The sequence below is a fragment of the Choloepus didactylus genome, chromosome 5 (genome assembly GCF_015220235.1).
Source record: "Choloepus didactylus isolate mChoDid1 chromosome 5, mChoDid1.pri, whole genome shotgun sequence".
In the NCBI taxonomy this organism is placed as follows: Eukaryota; Metazoa; Chordata; class Mammalia; order Pilosa; family Megalonychidae; genus Choloepus; species Choloepus didactylus.
Window position 1 is genome coordinate 47,578,818 of NC_051311.1, and position 20,008 is coordinate 47,598,825.

General features: G+C 44.2%; 2 protein-coding genes across 3 annotated transcripts in view; one reads left to right on the forward strand and one right to left on the reverse strand.

Moving 5' to 3' along the window:
• Positions 1 to 546: 546 nt before the first annotated feature.
• LLCFC1 (LLLL and CFNLAS motif containing 1) lies at positions 547 to 1,476 on the reverse strand. The gene is made up of 2 exons (XM_037835894.1): positions 1,314 to 1,476; positions 547 to 725 (listed from the first exon to the last, which is right to left on the reverse strand). The coding sequence occupies exons 1-2, from the start codon at positions 1,465 to 1,467 to the stop codon at positions 547 to 549; spliced, it is 333 nt and encodes a 110-aa protein (XP_037691822.1). The 5' UTR covers positions 1,468 to 1,476.
• Positions 1,477 to 5,754: 4,278 nt separating this feature from the next.
• Positions 5,755 to 20,008, forward strand: part of TRPV5 (transient receptor potential cation channel subfamily V member 5) — a 37,919-nt gene continuing 23,665 nt past the window's right edge. For both annotated transcript variants that reach the window (XM_037837419.1, XM_037837418.1), the window contains exons 1-8: positions 5,755 to 6,003; positions 8,460 to 8,557; positions 8,730 to 8,852; positions 9,320 to 9,457; positions 9,806 to 9,904; positions 10,055 to 10,230; positions 10,586 to 10,732; positions 12,647 to 12,859. In XM_037837419.1, coding sequence (XP_037693347.1) covers positions 5,888 to 6,003; positions 8,460 to 8,557; positions 8,730 to 8,852; positions 9,320 to 9,457; positions 9,806 to 9,904; positions 10,055 to 10,230; positions 10,586 to 10,732; positions 12,647 to 12,859 — 1,110 coding nt within the window. In that variant the 5' untranslated portion in view covers positions 5,755 to 5,887. The remainder of the gene's footprint in view (positions 6,004 to 8,459; positions 8,558 to 8,729; positions 8,853 to 9,319; positions 9,458 to 9,805; positions 9,905 to 10,054; positions 10,231 to 10,585; positions 10,733 to 12,646; positions 12,860 to 20,008) is intronic.

Consider the following 20,008-nt stretch of genomic DNA (forward strand, 5'->3'; position numbering starts at 1 on the left):
AAGTGCCAAGCAGGGTTGCATAGACACAAGAAAAGGAAAATGCCAATGATTGATGAACTGGTGGGTCTAAAGATAAGTTAATAGGTCAGAGGGTTGGACAATTAAACAGACTAGTTAGAGATTGAAGGGCTTTAGTTAAGTCTCAGAAAACCGGCCCCCAATTGTTTTCAAGATTTTATTACTACTACTTTCATGGTTGCTGCTTCCTCCTCCTAATCTGCTGTCCCGAACAAAACCACGAGAGGCATGGAAGAGAGAAGGACAAGGGTCTAATGTCTCTGGTCCTGGGAGATGAAGCTCAGAGCTTGGGGAGGTGATTAAACAGTGGCAACTGGTAATTAGACCAGTTCTAGGAACTCCCTGTTGCTGCATCCGGAGATAAAGAGCCGGCTGGCAAGAGGCAGGAAGCTGAGTGTATGTCCCCCTTGAGAGTGGTGGGGACCTGGAGCCCCATGGGGAGACAGGGTCAGTAAGCAATCATGAAGTGGAGGTAGATATCCAAGTCCTCATCCAGGAACCAGGCAACGACCTCAGCCTCAATGTCCCTCATAAAAAAACCATGATGCTTGCCAGATTAAAGCAGAAGGCTAGGTCAAAAAGGTGGTCACGGACAGCTGCCGTCTCTGATGTCTCATCCTCCTCTTGCTGTGCCATGTCCAGCAACTCCCACATCTCCCCCACTGAGGAGGCCATAAAATGCTCTTCAAACTGCTCTTGATCCTGGCCTGAAACAGGGGAGAGGAGAAAGGACTGAAAGCAATGATCCTGAATTGCCCCTACCCTGCGCCTGACCTGAACCAGAGAGGGGAAGAAGTTGGAGATTGTGGTAGAAAATTAGGGCCTGGGACTTTGACCCCACCTACCCATAGCCTTGGCCTTGGCCAAGGCCATGCTCCTTCTAGAGACCTCTTCTGATCTGTGTTCAGCCACAGCCCCAATTCAAGTACATGTACACCCCTATTTATAACTCTAACCTCCCTCCTTTAATGTATTATACCTTTTAGGAGGTGAGGAGCACCTTAAAATATGATGAAAATTGTATGCTTTCTCCCCAGACACATGTACCTTTTCTCTTACAAATGAAAGTTGCATGCAATTCCAGCTATTCTATGGTATGCTTCTGAAACCACAAGCTAACAAACCCTGCTCTAGTTCTTTTACATGACACCACTATAAAAACAGGGGACTGTGGTTATCTCTGATAACATAAACCTATTTCACATCTTTCCCTAGCATCATAGGTAGCTTCAGGCTTGACACCAAACAGATCTGATTCCTAGACTACAGACTTTGCTTCCCTCTTCTCTGCCTACCTGTGGAGGGTGTTTCGTCTTTCTGGCTCCTCTCCTTGATGTCTGGGGTCCCCTTCTGAGACTTCACCCCTTTCACCTGCAGCAGCAGCAGGATGGCTGTCAGGAGCATGGCCCTGTAGAGCTGAGAGCTCAGAGAAGTCATGGGCCTGCCCATCCACTGCCTTTGGCCTTCCCTGCCTCCCCAAGGTCTACAGCCTCCCCCCACCCCTGTCCCTGTCCCTGCCCTTACCCCTTCCCAGCACCGTTTTCTCCCTTTCCCTTCCATAGGCCCTCTGACTTCATGGGCTCTGTGACATCACAGCCATGGGCCTGATCCACATTCCAACTCACTAAAGAGTTCCATTGCCAGGCGAGAGTGGAGAGTAACTGGCAGGGGATGATAGAGGCTTCCAGGATGACCATAGTGGCCAATCCTGTGGAAAGGAAGGAAAATGACTGAAGAGTTTGCAAAGTATTTTCACATCCATTACAACATTAGATCCTTGTAGCAACCAGGGCTCCAGAGGAGTAGAGTTATCATACCCATTATATAGATGAGAAAACTGAGGTTCACAAAACAAATGATTCTCCCACTCAACATCACACAGATAATAGAGGGCAGACCAAGACTCGATTCACTCTTTTTTGTTCTAAATATAACATTCTTTCCACTATCCTATGTGGCCTTTCTCTAGGGGAAGCAGCTTCATAGGAAGAGGCCCAGCCTAGATGTAGAAATAGGGACCCTCAAGTTCTGGGAATGAGATTAATGTTTCATATGAAACTAGGGGTCAGTCAAAACTGAGGGAGGGGAGGGGTTTAGGTGGCAAGTGGGAAAAGGATACATGTTCTGTCTGTGTGTGTGTGTGGGGGGGTGATAAAAGGAGAGACAGAAAGAAAGGGAGAGGAGTGAGATGGACAGACAGGGAAAGAGAGTGGGGGACCTGCCCCCACGTAGAAACCATTCTCTCATTCTGTCCTCATCTCCCTTTGGCTGTCCCCATTCCTAGCCTTTGCCCTGTTGTATTCCCAGGATGAAAAAACCTCTAATATTATTTTACATCCTACTCTTCTCTTAGACACAAAAAAAGTTGTTATATTCTTATTTTCCAAGGCCCTTCCTTAGTGGGAGGACTTCATATCTGCACATAAGAGCCTCTGGAAGAGAGGCAACAATTTCAAACAATGGATCTTGATTACACCTGCCTCAAGGCCCCAGTGCCCGTCCTATTTTTGAACCCAACAAGCCACACCTTGTTAGCAGTAATGGGCTGTGGCTAATTACCATCTGCTTCCTGGAGCAGAGATGGTGGGGATGGGGATATTAGGGGAGATAGGACCAAGGCCTGCCCTGGAAAACCAGAAACAGAGATACAGACCATGAGAAGGAGGGGTCCAAGTACAGGATGGAGGATATTTATTCACAACTGAACTATCTTAACCAGCTCACACCACTCCTGCTTATTCATTCATATCATAAATGAATGAGCCATATAAATGCAAGGACAAGGATATGTGCAGAAACTCATGCCACTTCTGATAAAGGGAATTGTACAAATGGGGATGTTCATATGAAGATACCTTCACGTAGATATTACACATGGCAGCACATGAAAATATGCTCACCTAGAGGTTGTCTTACATACAGCAGACACCGTTTCCTAGATATTTCTTGGTGGTTTAAGCCAGGAGACAGGGAGACTGGGGAGTCAGTACAAGAGATCACTTGATAGATCTAAGCAATGAATGACCCTGCTTACTCCCAACTTGTACCCATTGACCTGCGGGCCCAGGTAGTGAAGGTGGGTGGAAAAATAACTAATTTCCTCCAGGCTATTTCAGGGGAGGGGCCTCTTGATTTCCTGGCGAAAAGAGACGCCATTTCCAGTATCTGTGGGTAGTGATGGGAAAGGTTCTGGGAGGTGGGGAGTGTCTTACACAGGCAGCTGGAGTGGAAAGAACGGGGTTGTACCAACCACCATTATTTCCATTTCCTTACCACTCTCTGCCCAACTCTGAGTGTTGAAAGAGATGAATTCTTGCAGGGAAGCAGAAACCCCCTTATAATTTTTTTCTTAGGATAAAAGAATAAAATAAATAAAAGCAAGAAACTAAAAACAAAACAAAAAACAAAACACCAAAAACTGATAATCGCATCATCCAGTGATAATTTTCTTAATGTATCAAAGAAAAAAATCCGTTCCTTTCCCTATGTGAAAAGGGCATGTGAGTGGGGGAGTATATTTTCCAAAAAATGAAAGCCAAGTAATATGCTCTCTCCTCCTTATCACATCAGAATAAGAGGTCTGGCTGCTTTGGGGAAAAGGGGTTCTGAGAACTGACAGTGTATTTGAGGTGCCCCCAGCCCAGTTCTCCTCTGGACACCTGGGAGGCATTACTGACTCACACTACGCTTAGAGGTATAGTGGAGGGGAAACTGCTACCTGAGGGAGAAAGGTTTTTTTAAAAGCTGAGGAAGGGCTGAAAAGAATGAGAGGTGTCAAAAGAAAAATTGATGTCAAGATGCAGAATATCACAAAGGTGAAGGAGAGGATTCCTGTGAAAATTAAGATGCAGCTTTCAAATATCTGGTCTACCAGCTGGGATAGATGGGAAAAGTTGCTCCCACTCAGGTTCCTTGTACTATCCCTCCCAATAGTGAAGAAAAGGAAGGCAGAGATGGTAAATGAGAGGGCGAAGAACCAGGAATATGGGGTCCAACATCAGATCCTCCTTTCCTCCTCCAGGACCCATCAGCAGCCAGCCCACAAGCACCTGCTCTGTGCAGCTCTGACCTCCCAGCCTCCTCCATAACCAGCCCCTCCCTACACCCACCCACTCAATGATTAGCTTTATAAGTTAAGTGTTTCCTTGGCAGGTGCTCCTGCTTATCGGAGCATCTACAACCCCCACCTCAACCTTATCACTCCCTCCATCTCCTTAGACTGTAAGTCCTAAGGTTTCAGGGGCCATTACCACCACACACTGCCCCAACCCCCAGCTAGGCAGAAAAATGTGGCACACAGTGACTCCCTCCCCTTCCCAACCAGCATCTCTGCCTCCCTGGGTGAAAGAATAATCCCTCCTTGCCTTTTGTTATACTTATTTTCCTTTGTACTCTAGCATTCTCTAAAGTTTATTTTGTTCACCCCTCAGTCCCTAGAGCAGAGATCTGTTCTTACAGCAAAGAAGGGGTAAGTACCCTGCTCTTAAAGAACCCCAAGGAAAAGTGTCCCATTGAATTCCTATCCAAGTCTCTCACATCCTGAAGTCAGAAGTTTCCCAAGAAGCAACAATTTCGAATGAGTATTTGGAGCTAAGATTCTAGAACTCAAAACCAGTTCCAGTTTTGCCACTACTCAACCTTGCACCTTTGGACAGTTACTGGCCTTTCTTTACCTCTGTCTTCTCATTTGGAAAACAGAGAGAATGCTTATTCTATTCCCATTTAACTCATAGGGGTACTCACATCCCATTTAACCCACCCCAGAAAAGGCCATGTTCTTTGGATGCAGGCCATTCCTGTGGGTACAGACCTATTGTGGGTGGGACCTTGTAATGTTATTTCAATTAAGGTGTGACCCACGCCTTTCAAGGTGGGTCTTAATCCTTTTACTAGAGTCCTTTTTGAGAGGATAAAATACAGAAAAAGCCCAGAAAATGCCCAGAGATGAGATTCAGAGAAACGCCAGAGAAGTTTGGAGAGAAAAGCCACAGACAGAAAAGCCAGAAGCAGAAGTTGAAGCTTCTTCCCATGTGACAGAGTACATAACTGGTCTTCAGAGAAGGTACCATCCTGTTGCCTTAATTTGGACATTTTTGTGGCCTTAGAACTGTAAATTTGTAAGCTAATAATTCCCATTGTAAAAACCAACCCATTTCCGGTATATTGCATTCTGACAGCTTTAGCAAACAAAAACACTATCTAATAAAAAAATAGCATACTACTGTCTTATCTTTACTCATTCCTCCTGTTTCACTCTTGGAAGGAATACCAAATTTGTAATTAAGATTTCTTTGTCTTCCACCTCTGCTCAGTTCCTTCTGTCTGACCTCTAGGGAAACAATGGGCCCTCTCAGGTCTCCTCTGACCAAGGATTCAAACCAGGATCTGTCTGATTCTCTAGCCTGAGGTCTTAACTTCCCTACTATCCAGCAATCCACCAACTGTGCACTTTGTTTGTGGGACCCATCTTCCAGACTCGGTCCTTGCTCTCCCTCTAAATTCCTCTGTCCCAGCTCCCAACGTCTCCCAGCCTCTGCCACCCAGCCCACTGCCAGGAGTGACGTTCCTTCTCCTCTTCCCTCCCAGCTCAAGGGCTGCACTGTGTGACTTAGGGGCTTGGTCTATAAAGAGCTCCTCCCACCTCCAGATAAAGCCCATCTCTCTAGGCAGGGCCACCAGTCCCATCACTGCACACACACACACACCAGAGCCACAAAGTGCACTCTGCACATAGAAGTCACATGGAAGATACACTCACTCAGAGCCCCAGCCCCAAACAGATCCTGCCTTTTCCTCAGTGCCCGCTTTGTCCCAGACCCTCTCCTTTTAGCACTTTCCTATAATTTCCCAGTGCCTGAAAGGAGAGGGGATGAAGCCTCCTCCACCCAAGGAAAAAGGGTTCTGGAAACTTCTGACTTCCTGGTTTGTCAGAGAACAAGTCTGGGACCGGCATCTGGAAGAGGCGCACATGCTGCAACAGAAGAGGTAGGCTTCCCCATTCTACCAGCCTCCCCATGACTCTTACTGAGACTTAAGCCCTCTGACCCACTTGGGTCTCTCTCCCTGATGGAACTTCTAGAATACTGGGTTAGGCACTTGAATATACCCTACCTTATCAGCCCACCCCCTACAAAGCCCCAGCATGCCCCTCTCCAGTGGTGGTGGGAGGTGTGGCATTGGGGCCACACAGGTACCTTGAGTACAGGTCTGAAGGAAGTGCATAGAATGACAGGCAGGGCTCTGTGTTGTCTGCTTCTTGGAGCAGGGCAGAGAGAAACTGAAAGGAGCAGCTAGAAGAACAAGGATTTGTGGGTTGTAAGGGCCAGGCAGGAGCAGCCTACTGAGAAGCAGGCTGTGATTTCTGGGGAAGGAATGATATAGAAATGTGAGGTCCTGTGAGTTTTAAAGCAATGTCTCTTTAGGCAACTTGTTGGTTGAATGAAAACATGAGGAATTACCATTAGTGTGAATAAGAGTTTATTTTGTGGGAAAGGGTGAGGAAATGTTTTGTTCTATGAAACACATGGAGCTGACCTGGTGACAGGGAAATCAGCTGACATTGAAAAGTTCTTAATTTAATTCATCTAACTTCTGTTGAGAGTCTGTTGTGTACACTGTGGTATGCTAGGTCCTGAGTGAGGATACAGAGATAGCAGGGCATATGCTCCTGGGGAACTGTCAGTTCTCCTGGGGCAGTACACCTGGGGGTTGATCATTTCAGAGCTAGCCCTGAGCTCCAGACCCTGGAGGAACAGCCAGTGGTGGGACCCATGCTGTCAGCAGGTGCTGCTTCTAGGTGTCTCCCACCAGACAGCTGCTTGGAGGGGTGGGATGAGTAGACATTAAGCTAATCTTGGGTTCCTCCAGGGCTGATTCCATGGACATGCAACCTCTGCAGTGACACAAATCCCCGTGCTTTGGAGGAGCCCTGAACTTGATTTAAAGCCTTGCAGTCACCATTTTGAAACAATTAATAATTTTAGATAAGAGGTACTGCATTTTCATTTTAAACTGGACCTCCAATATTATGTAGTTAGCCCTGGTATGCAGTCTGAGACCCCGAGTTAGAAGTGCTCTCTTCCTACTTACCACCCCTGACCCCAAGCCTCTGCAGTGGAAACCTTGACCTCCATGAGGAGGGACTAGGGCAGTCACTGAGGACTGAGTTCCTGACCTCCCTCTGCAGAGGGGCAGTGAGAGTAGAGGGCTGGAGCCATCAGGCTTTGTGCAGTACCTCAGGACAGGGCAGTAAACTCTGGAATCCTAGCTCTGGCTTTCCTGACCGCGGAGGAACTGAATGTACCACTCAGACTGAGGGTCTCCTAGATGTGGGCAGGGGTGGTCTCTTCATTTTATTTGTTCCACCCAAGATCACTTCCCTAAAGGACAGATTGGAGGCTCCCCATTTACATGAAAACACTTCTTCCCTTGGCCATGTGTCTTCGAAGAGAGGGCTTTGAGGAACCACCCATCAGTCAGCTTGTCTGTCTTTTCTACCCCCTCTCATGACCCTCAACCTGCCAGACCCTGAGTTTGCTGTTGGAGCCAATAGTGCCCTGCAGAATTCACTTCTACTTTGTTTCTTGTTTAGTTCAAAGCCAGGTAGGGCTAGAAGCAAAGACAAATAACAAAGGTTCTATATGTAGAATGAATATCTGAAAATGGCTGCTGCAGGCTCTGAGTTGCACAAATGCTTAGAGAATTTCAATAGCTCCACTCTTTCTTGTTCTAACCAGTTGTTAGGGCCCTTGAATCTAAGGGTAAAAGAACAAATAGATCCTCTGCCCTGAGAAGATGTGTGTTGAAGCAGCGTGAAGGGTGGATGAGGTCAGGACTTTCCCCATTCACAAATTCTACTAATCTCCTAAGATCTACAGTTGGTTCATTGCTCCCTTTCTGCCTGGAAGGTCTGAGCTCTCAAACACACCCCTGACTAAAGACAGCAAGTTCAGCAGGCCTGGGGCAGGAGTAAAAACCCAGAATAGAAATTATCTCCCCTGCCTGCTAAACTTTCCATGTCCCTGAAATAGTTACTCAGCTTACATTAATTCAGCCAGGCCTGAAGTCCTCTGTTCTCCTCACTGGAACACCACATGACTGATACCCCGGGCCCCCTACTTTGGTACTACTCCCCATCTATTGTGTTTCCACACATAGTTGAGCTACAATCCCTGCCCTGCCAAGGGAGAGCCTCACCATTTCTCCCTGAGAAGAATTAGTGTGATACAAACTGCATGAAAAGTCCCTAAGGTGAGGCTTTCTCTTGTCCAAAGTGTGACCCTCTGTTCATTCGAGTCCTTTAAACAACTCTTTCCAGTCCGTCATTAGACGCTCAGTGTGTATTGTGCCTAGATTAAACGGAGAATCTCTGATTCTGTCTTTGATCTTTGGGCTCTGTGTGACTCTGTCTCTGACCTGACTCAGTGTCCATCCTCCCCCAGGATTCAGGAGTCTCCATTGTTTCGGGCCGCCAAAGAAAACGACCTTTGTGCTCTTAAGAAACTTCTGCTGGAAGGAACCTGCAACATTAGACAAAAAGGTGGGAATCAGATTTTAAGGAGATGGGGATTGGGGCCAAAACATCTTATCTTCTTCCCCAGGATTCTGAATGTTTTCTCAAAGGGAACTTGAAGGTGTTTACTAGAGCCGGGAGTCCCTTACTGATAAGGACTCTGGAAAGGGTTTGACACACCTGCTCTACTCCATTCCAGGAGCCCTTGGGGAGACAGCGCTACACATAGCTGCACTTCATGACAATTTTGAAGCAGCCATGGTGATGATGGAGGCTGCCCCAGAGCTGGTCAAGGAGCCCACATTGTGTGAGCCATTTGTAGGTGAGGACGCTGGACAGTAATTCAAGGTGGGAGGGTCTGAAGTAATCTGTTAAAATGAGTCTCTGAAGGTTGGTTTTGGGAAGGAGTGATAGAGGAGTCAAGAGGAATGTCTTCTTTGAATTTTATGAAATGCAAAGATCCTAATCTTGGCTTTAGCCTAAGTGAATTCCTTTAGCCATTTATCTTTTCTTTTCAACTCTTTTCAAGGTCCCTGAAGGATACAACTCTACTTCTTTCTCACAAAAACACGAGAGTGATTATATTTATAGCAACTTCCCAACTCCCCAATAGTGAAGGAGTAGGGAAAAGGAGATGGGTAGCCTAAGGACTTAATTGGGATTAGTCCCAAGCCACTCTGCTGAGACATGGGCAAGGACCAGCCAGAGACCTATGGCAAAGGGTGGGTTTGTCCTGCCCCTGAGAGGCCCCAAGGACAGACCCATAACTGATGGCTCTCTCTGGGCCAGGTCAGACTGCACTACACATAGCTGTCGTGAATCAAAATGTGAACTTGGTGCGAGCCCTGCTTGCCCACGGAGCCAGCGTCTCTGCAAGAGCTACAGGACTGGCCTTCCGCCACAGCCCCAGAAACCTCATCTACTTTGGTGAGAGCCAGGGCCAGGGTGGGCAGGAAGGCAGGCCTGGGAGAAGGGGAGGTAGAGAAGAAGACAAGATTGAAGGGAAGCTGGGGCAGGGACTGAGGGAGGGTGCAATGAGGAAAGCCCTGCCCTCAGCTTCATCTGGCTGGGATCCTGGGAGGATTCAGCTCCTCTAGCACTTAAGGCTAGAGGCCAATTTCTCCCCAAAACTCTGTACCAGCCATCCCTCTGCTTCTGCTCAACAAGTGTCCCCTCAACCCAGAGCTGAGATGTGGGGGAAGGAGGAGGCAGTCACATGGGGGAGACTGCCCATTCATCCTGCTGTCTCATGCCATGGATCCCTCTGTACCCCAGGGGAGCATCCTTTGTCGTTTGCTGCCTGTGTGGGCAGTGAGGAGATCGTGAGGCTGCTCATTGAACATGGAGCTGACATCCGAGCCCAGGACTACCTAGGTAACTGCTGGGGAAAGGAAAGGGAGGTGGGATTCTGGAGGAATATGACGGGAGGAGCTTGGACATCCTCCCTACTGATCACAGGGTGGGAATGGGAAACATGGGGAACTTTGGATCAGTGGCCACATGACATCCTGTGTCCTCCCCCAGGAAACACAGTGTTGCACATCCTCATCCTGCAGCCCAGAAAGACCTTTGCCTGTCAGATGTACAACCTGCTGCTGTCCTATGATAGACGTGGGGACCACCTGAAGTCCCTGGACCTTGTGCCCAATCACCAGGGTCTCACCCCCTTCAAGCTGGCTGGAGTGGAGGGCAACACTGTGGTGAGACACACACTCTGATTAAGGTGGCTTTCCAATAACCCTGCTCCTTAAATTGGTGAATCCCTGACTTAGGAGGATTTGTGAGGATTTAAGAATCTCCCTTTATAATATCTGCTGGGGGTAACCAAGAGCTCTGTTCTCCTTATCTTTTCTCTACTTTAAGAGCTTTTTAGAGTTTGTGGGGAAGAAAGACAAAAAACAACAACAACAACAGAAAGGAAATCTGTGTAAGCAGTAAGCAGAAGTTTGCCAAATCCCCACTGTCTGTGGACCCCAAGGAATGGGCATCACCCCTCTTCTAATGGTATTATTCCCCAAGACCAGCTTCTCACACATTGACCCTGTGTTCTCTCAGATGTTTCAACATCTGATACAGAAGCGGAAGCACATCCAGTGGACATATGGCCCGTTGACCTCCACTCTCTATGACCTCACAGAGATCGATGACTCAGGAGAGGAGCTGTCCTTTCTAGAGCTTGTGGTCTCCTCCAAGAAGCGGGAGGTATGAATGTCAAGAAGGATCAGCTTCAGGCCAGAAATTGCTGTGTGAGAGAACTTAGTGACCACGCAGAACCTCTCCATCTGCTAAGCCCTGGGATCCAGAGACTCTACAGTAATTGATAGACATGGGCACAATTATCTGTGACCTTGGTAGAAAAGTCCAACCAATAGGCCTTGTTACCATCATCTCTCACTCTTCTTAGATCTAGTTCTTTCTGCCTACCTTTCTCATACGGATATTTCAGATGAGGGAAGCTCCTATCATTTATTCATTCCACATGTTGACCTCCTGCATCCCAGGCACTGTACAGGGAACTGAGAATACAGAAATAAATACAGTTCCTGTCACTCACCTTCTTCAATTTCTAGTCCTAATCCTCAATAATTGTTATAGACTGAAAAAGTATGCTCTAATAGGGTTGTATGTTATGCAAAGTTTCAGGAAATTGGGGGAGGATTATTTTGGCTTGAATGGGCCAGAAAAGATGCCTTCATGGAGGAAATTATTGGGTTCAGTCTTCAGGGATGAGTTGGAAGTCACAAGGAAGATAAGGAAAAAGAGTGCTTTTCAGAGAGGGAAGAATGCATATGTCATTCAGTCAGTCAGCAAACTACCCACAGAATTCTCCTGGATTGAGTGTTACGAGAGAAATGAAAATTTATTGAGAACTGTGCTAGAAAGGAGAAAATGATAGTTGCTTTCAGGAACCTCTAAGATAGTGGCAAGATGTACTTTCTGTTGCTTATTTGCCACATGACAATTCTGTAGGAACCTTTATAGAGCCATAAAACATCTAAGATTATCAGTACAAATGAATGGATATAAAGTTGAGTGGCCATGTTGTGTGATCTTACTCATAGGAGATACATAGAAACAGATAAGCTTTGAGCAGAACTGCTTAGAAATTGGAACCCCAGTCTTTCTGTATGGATTGTGTTCCATAGCTACTAGAGCTCTTTCTCCTGCAGCTTTTATACTTCTCCTGAGTCAGGGCTTTTTCTTTCTAGCCCTTTCTACATCCCTTACTACCTTCACCATTAGTTCCATCAGAAGACCTGGACTCACACCTCGTGGTGAAAATAGAAACTGTCCTTCAACTTCCTGCCCTAACTGCCAAGCACATGTGGATAGTGCCCACTGTCTCTTTCCTATACTCCAGGTCCAAGGAAAAGATATTCTTTCTGTTAATGGTTAATCCTCATGCTATAGTTTGAATCTGCCTCTTCCTACTTTCTCAGGTGCCTTATTCCTTACATTATTCCCTTATTTGTATCTCTAACCTCTCACTGTCTACTTATATCAATGCTCCATCCCATCTGGCCTGGAGTATTACCACATCCTAATATGTATTCTCATCTATTGCTCTTCTCAATCTTCAGGGTTTCCAGAGCAAATATGACTACTTCATTCCCCTGTTTGAGTACTCCTGTAGCTTTCTATTGCATTTAGGAAAAAAAATAAATTTGAACTCCTAATCTGGCTTTCAAGATGTATGATGATCTGGCCCATATTTACTTCAATAATTATAACTCCTGTGCACCCCCACAATAGGATTTCCCATATCTCCCACCTTAACTCATCTACAAATGAGTAATGGCTTCTTATGTTTCCCTACCTTGGCAACTTCTGCTACTTTGTGGAATGATCTTTTTTAATTCTTCCTTCACTCAATTAACTACTGCTCTACTTTCTGAGCCTCTTTAGCACTGTATGTTTACATCTGTAATAGTTTATAACAATAGCAAAGACCTACTATACTATAGAAACTTACTAGTCTACTGTGAAAGAAATGACAGACTCATTGAATGAATGATCATAGTGATGGTTACTACTCTGCATTTCTGGATCCCAATGGGATGCCTGACATTTGTCACTATGTTGGTCAAACCAACCTACACTCTTTTTCCATGCCAGGCTCGCCAGATTCTGGACCAGACCCCAGTGAAGGAGCTGGTGAGTCTCAAGTGGAGACAATATGGACGGCCATACTTCTGCATTCTGGGTGCCTTGTATGTGCTGTATATGATCTGCTTCACCATGTGCTGTGTCTACCGCCCACTCAAGCTCCGTGATGACAACCGCACAGATTCTCGGGATAACACCATACTCCAGCAGAAACTGCTCCAGGTGATTCTTTTCTGGAGGGGATGAAAGATGGTGGTCATATGGAGTGATGGTATTGGAGACCAGAGTGATGTTACTCTGGAAGAACACCATTCACTGGCCTCCCGCAGCTGTATTCTCTTAACCACTCAGGTAGAAATTAGGCTTAAGATAAAGGGGTACAGTGAAGGAGCTTAGTAAGTAAAAGATCATTTATCCAGGGAACTATGGCTTTCATCATTAACTTTGAAAGTGTGCATATTATTACAAACTTAGAAACTTGTGTAGTTGTGAAATCCCTTACAATTTACAAAGAGGACCAGCCCTTTGTAGTGGGAATTTTAAGGGAAACCTGTTGTTCTAAACATCTGAATCCAGTCCTGGTCTGTTAGGACAACACAAAGAGCCCTTCTGGCCTGTATTCTCTTCTGTGTACTGTCAATATGAGTGCATTGGCAATAATGTGTCAGCTGTCTGACCAGCTGTCAGATACACTGCAGAAGGATCCTGGGTTGGGAACCAAGCTGAAGTAAATCATCTCTGACATCCTTTTAACTCTTGTAGGCCTGCTATTCTGGGGTGCCCTTCAGATATCTGGGTTGTGAGGATGGCCGATTTGAGGTGTGGAATAGATTTAAAACCTGCTGTAGAAGGGAGCAGACACTCATTTGTGCATATCAGACTGAGTAGACTGTGGGGAGTATTTTCCAGTATATCAACTCAAAAAGCACCACTACATTTGGGGAGATGATTGTTCATGGGTAACCAAAAAAAAGTACAGGGAAAAGAAACTTGCTAAACCCTAAGCTAGGTAGACACTCTCTCTCTCCAATTTTTATAATTGCCTCTCCCCATATGTACAGTTTGCATGTGTGTCCGGAGCAAGGTAGGGTGTGCAACCTGGGTCCTGAGTGTGGCGGGCCTTCCTTGTTGGAGAGCGTACAGGGGAGCTCAAGGGGAGGTTGTGTTACGCATATCTCAGTCTGGGCATGAAGGATGGTCCAGGTATGGAGACCACATATGGAGAATGAGGACATTTAGGAAATGGCTAGTGGGATAGGGAAGTGACTAGAAATGGAGAAAATCTATAAATTTGAAAGATGTGGCACGTGATTGGACTTTTGCAACTTTCCTGACCATATTTCCTGAGAAGCATGGATAGCATTCTGGCCTAAGAGTTGGGTGCTACTGAGAAATTAATTGTCCCTACATCTCATTCATGTGTGTGTTTGCATGTGTGTGTGTCTTTCTCTTTGACGAAGGGCTAATTATGTATAAAGATGTACCCAGCTCATCTCAATTATCTTTAACATATCCCTTCTGTTTGCCTCAGGAGTAGAAGCATAATTGTAACTAAGTGCTCCATTCATTCTTCTGTTTTTCTTTCTTCTTGTTTCCTTCTTTCTCTTTTATTAGCATTGTTACCCTTTTGCCTTCTGCTTAGGTAAAAGTCATTTGGTCCTAAATAAAAGATTCTTGAATTTTAAATATTGTTTTTGGTGAGGGGTTGATAATGCTGCTGCATGGGGTGTGGATAGGGAAAAACACCAAAGAAAGTGCCTATTCTTTGGTGTATTACTTGAGCCTTAGTGCTAAGATTATGGAACATCTATGTACCTCTTATTCAGTAATAAATCTAATCGGATTAGATCAGGGGCTCCCAAACTTATCACCATGATCTAAATCATTCTAACCTAAAAATGAACCACATCTGTTAACAGGAAATTCTCTTTTTTTTCTATTTCTTTTTTGTTACCTGAACATAATAGAAAAGTGAAAAAGCACTAATTCAGTGTCTTTACTTGATCAATGCAATGGTTGATCTATTATTTAGCCTGTGGAACTTTTCTTTTGGAAAAATGGATATGTTAACATCCAATCATATTAATGAATACAAAGGTGCTGGGATCTCCATCACTGCAGGACAGTGATCTTGTGGATCTTGTGGAATATGGAGTTGTCACCCAATTTGATGATCCTGAGATCCCTTCTGCCTCTAACACCTTGGGATTTTATGAGAATGTCCCAGAAACACCACATCAGGACAGTAGAACTAGAAGAAGGTAAACTCTTCTAATTATATGCTGTGGTACAATCCACCCAAAAAAAAGACCAAAGTAAGGATTGATTTAGTTGGTCCAGTTTAGGAGATATCTTAATGGGTTTCTTCACCTGAAGATGCTTGATTGGCCATACAATTATATCTTTCCAAAGTTTTCCAGAACTCTAATAATATTTCCTATTTCCATTTAGTTTCTCTTGGTTTAGGCAGAACAACATGCATTATAATACTAATCCTCTTAGGTTTCCAAATGAGTGAAAATTCAAAGTCTGGGAGTCAGGCAACTTGGGATTTAGTTCTAACTGTGAAGCTGAATTGTTGTTTATCTTGAACAAATCTCCTCACCTTTTGTCTTCTGCCTCTTGAGATTAGATCATTGATTTTTAACCCTGACTGCACATTAGAAACCTAGGAAGCTGGTAAAAGTGCTAGTTCCTAGGCTACAAACCAGACTGAATAAATCAGAATGTCTGGAGATGAGGTGCTGGCATTGATATTTTTAAAAACCATTTTGAATAATTTTTAAATTGAGAACTACCAGGTTCCATCTTTGAGAATCTAGTCAGTGCTAACATTACAGTGTTTATGGATCATTCTGACCTCGTAGATTCCTGATGCTCTCTGTTCAGCAGGGTGGCATTGGTCTCCCATCATAAGATTTCCTTTTTGTCTCAAAGAAAATTCCTTCAAGTTCTCTTCTGCCCTTTTCCCACCTACCTTCACCAGTACATGCACTGATTCATTTATTTAGCAAATGCTAAACACTATTCTAGGTGTTAGGAGTTAAGCAAACAAATTCTGGGCAAAACACATGTGGCCTCTTCCTCCTTGCGGTTTGCAGATTGCTTTACATGAATCAAATGATCATACAAACAGATGTTTAATTACAACCTTCAATTGTTATAATTCAGTATCATTTTTCCTATGAGAAGAAAAAAGACAGAGTGCTATATAACAGGGGCCTGGAGGAAGGGGAAGGCTTCCATGAGGAAGATTAATAAAGCGAGTCTCAGGTTCCCTTATCTGAGCTGAGATTGCACGTTATGGATTAAAAGGTGAAAAGACTGCTCTAGGCAGAAAGAATATGTATACAACGGCCCGAGGCATGAGAAGCACACCAAGGTCTGGGAACTGCAGGAAGACCTATGGGGCTAGATTACAGGGACTGGGGACAGGGGCCTTGGATAAGGTTGTCCAAGGACATCCTTCCCAAATCACGCAGGGCCCTAAAGGTCACGTTGAGGACTTTAGTCTTTATTCTAATAATGGGAAGCCTCAGAGGGATTTTAAGCAGGGGAGTGATGACCAGACTTTTGATGTACAAAGATATCTCTGTTTACGGGATAGAGAATGGATTTGGAGAGGACAAGGGAGGGTGTGGGAAGATCTTTTAAGAGGCAGCCAGAAATAGTCTTAGAGGCTGGTGGGGAGAGGGAAAAAGGGAATTTTAATCAATAGACTAATTGGAAGCAAAATCATCATGACTATGTGATGCATTAGGTACAGAGAAAAAGGAAAAGACAGTGCCAGGAATGGTTTGTAGGTTTCCATCCATTTTAAATTATCTTCTATCTGTCACAAGTCAGTGTGATTGATTTGCCTACATATCATTGTTCCTATAAACTGAACAACCCCAAACACCAGCTCTTTGAGAACCCATGTGATCTCCAACCACTGTGGAACAAACACAGGAAATAAGAGACAGGGAAAGAGATGAAGACAAGCAGGTAGCTTGGTAGGTAAAGGTAATGTCTCCTGAGTGCTTACCATTTGTCTGTTACTGAGCTAAGCATTTCACATTCATTGTATCCATGCTTTTGACATCTGGTTAAAATTCAGATTCTGAAAGTATGGCTGGGGTGGAAACTGACATTCTACATGTCTAACAAGCAGTCCTGGATGATGCTGATGTTGTGATTCTGTGGACCACATTTTGAATGTCAAGGCCTTGTATCATTTAGTATTAATAAATATCCTATTAAGTAAATAAAATTATGACTATTTTAAAGATGGTGGATCTAAGGTCAAGTAATTTGGCAAGGACATCCAATTAGTCAGGGGGCAGATCTGGAATTGGGGTGCAGGTCTGCTTTATTTCAGAGCCTGTATCTTTAAATACCAAGCTAGGCTGTTTCTCCCTCCAGAGTGGTATCTTGAATGGATGCAATCTTGTTTCTTAGGGGATTCATTAAGTGAGAAATTCATTTCTCCAGGCTTTGAGAGCTAGCCAAGGCCTATTACACCCACCTTTATCTGGCCACATCTAATCTTTCCCTGTCTAGAGGAGGGAACACAGGATTGCTGGGGTAAAGGTCATATATGGAAGTGCCCCCAGCCCCAGCTTCTGAGACACTGTCTATTTTCTAGTTTTAATGATAGAACCATTTTCTGGTGTGGTTGACCTATAGAAGCATAAGCTAAATCATACTTTTCTGGGAATTTCCCAAGTTAATCCTCTTGAGAAAATGCACAACTCGGACAAGAATTAAAACGTTTGGAAGATAACCTTAGATGGCAACTAAGAAATCTCCCTCTTGTTTCGGCCCAATGGTTCTCAACTTGGGGTGCATATCAAAAATACCTAAAGAGCTTTTTTTAGAAGATATCAGATTCCCATTCCAAATCAATTAAATTAGAATCTCCAGGACTGGTCTAGGCATGTATGTTTTGACAGTAACTTCCCAGTTGATTCGGATATGTAGCCCTGGTTAGGATCCTTTTATACAGTTTTGAGGATGCAAGTAACTCGTCATTAAGAGATTACTGTTTCCTGTGAGCTTCATTCCTTTGCAAGCCTGGGATATTGAGAAGGGGCTAAGGCTGGTATTTGACAGTAGGTGCTGGTGCCGTCTCACTTCTTACCAGCAAGAGGCCAGATCCTTGGGGTTTCCCATGCAGCCCCTTACCCTGCTCCTTCCCCACATGGTGCACACCTGGCCTGTACAATTCAGTAGTGCTCAAAGTCTCTTTGACCCCCACTTCTCTTTGCTGTTTCCTTTGAAGAACTGGGCTCAGCCAGCTAGTGAGAGCAATCTCATTAGACAGATATCAATGAAGTACCTATGGCTAACCTCTTCAGGGGGATTTGATTGTTAACAACTCCTGAAAATGCAAGCAATGTGATAAAGTGAAGAATTCCAGGCATTGTTTGGAGACATTTTTAAGGAAGTGGAGGAGGAGTGTTTTTTTCAATGCAGTATTAGCAAAGCCTGCTTAGGTGACCCTGAGCTAGGAATCTGGAAATACCAAAAGAGACCAATTAGTTGTTATTGTTTTCCCCATTTGCCTCCAGATAGATTTCTCTAATCAACTTCCTGATTTCACCTTTATTTCCCTTCTGCTGCTCTCAGACAATGCTTGGTTTGTACCTGCCTGCCTTCTCCATCCTGTCACGTCTTTCTTCTTTCCATTCTTACTGAGCACCTACCTTGGTGTGCTTTGTGGATAAAAGGTAGGGGTAAGATGTCCCTACCCTCAGGGGTCTCTAAAACTACCAGTGAGCCCTATTTCAGTGTGCAATTTCAGTGTTCAGGGATGAGCACTGTGAACAGAGAATCCCTAAGGGGGAGACACCTAAACTGGGTGCAGAGGAGCAGGCAAGGACACCTGGCTGGAGGGTTGTCTGATCAGAGTCTTATGGAATAAGCACCAGTGAGCCAGGCAAATGTGGTGGAGGAAGGGGATTCTATGAGAAGGGCACAGTACATGCAAAGTCATAGCTTAACTGAGAACCACATTAGTTCAGTGTGGCTGGGCAGACAGGATTTGAGGATGGGAGGCAGGGACCAGACTACCAAGAGTTTTGACCATTATGTTTAGTAGACTGTTTTTATTTTTATTATATCATAATGAGCTTTTAAAATTAAAAATATACATGTGCATGATTAAAAAGTTAAATGACACAGTTATAATGAAAAACAACCATGTCCTGACCTACCTCCTTTGACTTCTTGTCTTATTCCCTGGGGGCAACAGTTTTTATCTCTTCTAACTCTTTGTTTTTGTTTATATCTTCACCCTGCTGAATAATATGCTTTTCTCTCTATTAATCAAACTAGTATTATCTACTGGATTTCTACAATGATAAGGATTTCAACAGTACCCTGTAGGAAAGCTCTAGGAAAGGTATTAGAGAAGTCATGTGAAGATATTTTCATTTTAGAAACATCAGTCCAGAAGCAGAGTAGGGAGTAGGTTGCAGAGAAGAAAATGGATGCAGGGTAATGTAACTGATTGATGCTGTGGGTTGCATTAGGCAGTGGTGCCATGAATTGAGGGGAAGGAGGAGGGTTTCAGAGACAGAATTGAGAGACTGAATGAACAGGCTCTTGCAAAAGAGTGTCTCTGCTAATTTACTTTGACAGACGTAACCTTGATCCCAAAACCTTTTCATAAGAATCAGAAATCTAGAAAGCTGTGGATCAGCCTTTCAGTATATATGGAAAATCCTGAATACAGTCCCCAGGAAGTAAAAATCTAAAATAGCAAAAACTACCAGTTTACTCTTAGGGTTTAATTCAAGAGATTCAGGCATGGTTTGTTTAGGGAGAAACTTTATAATCAGTTTAATAGACAGCAAGAGGTCATCAGTTATAATTCAATACACATTTCCTATTTGTCTGTTTTTTTTACTTTTTTATTTTGAAATAATTTCAAACTTACAAGAAAGTTGAAAACAAAAACAAAAGCAAAAACAATACAGACAATTCCAATATCCCCCTACCCACATATCCAGATTTACCAACTTTTAACATTCTACTACATTTGTTATATTATTTTCTCTCTCTAATGTCTATCTGTCACCAACCAACATCTGTCATCTATACTACCAAAACTTTTCCATCACCCCAAACAGAAACTGTATACCAATTAAGCATTAACTCTCCATGTAGTAGCATGTATCAGAATTTTATTCCTTTTTAGGGATGCATAATATTCCATTGTGTGTATACACCACATTCTGCTTATCCATTCATCATTTGATGGACATTTGGATTGCTTCCACCATTTGGCAATGGTGAATAATGCTGCTATGAACATTGGTTCATTGTGCAAATTTCTGTACAAGTCCTTGCTTTTGATTCTTTTGGGTGTATACCTAGAAGTAGGAT

Coding starts and splice junctions, on each gene's coding strand:
- LLCFC1 (XM_037835894.1), bottom strand. CDS start 1,467: ATGGGCAGGCCCATGACTTCTCTGAGCTCTCAGCTCTACAGGGCCATG. Junction 726..1,313: donor AGACGAAACACCCTCCACAG/GTAGGCAGAGAA, acceptor CCCCTGTTTCAG/GCCAGGATCAAGAGCAGTTT.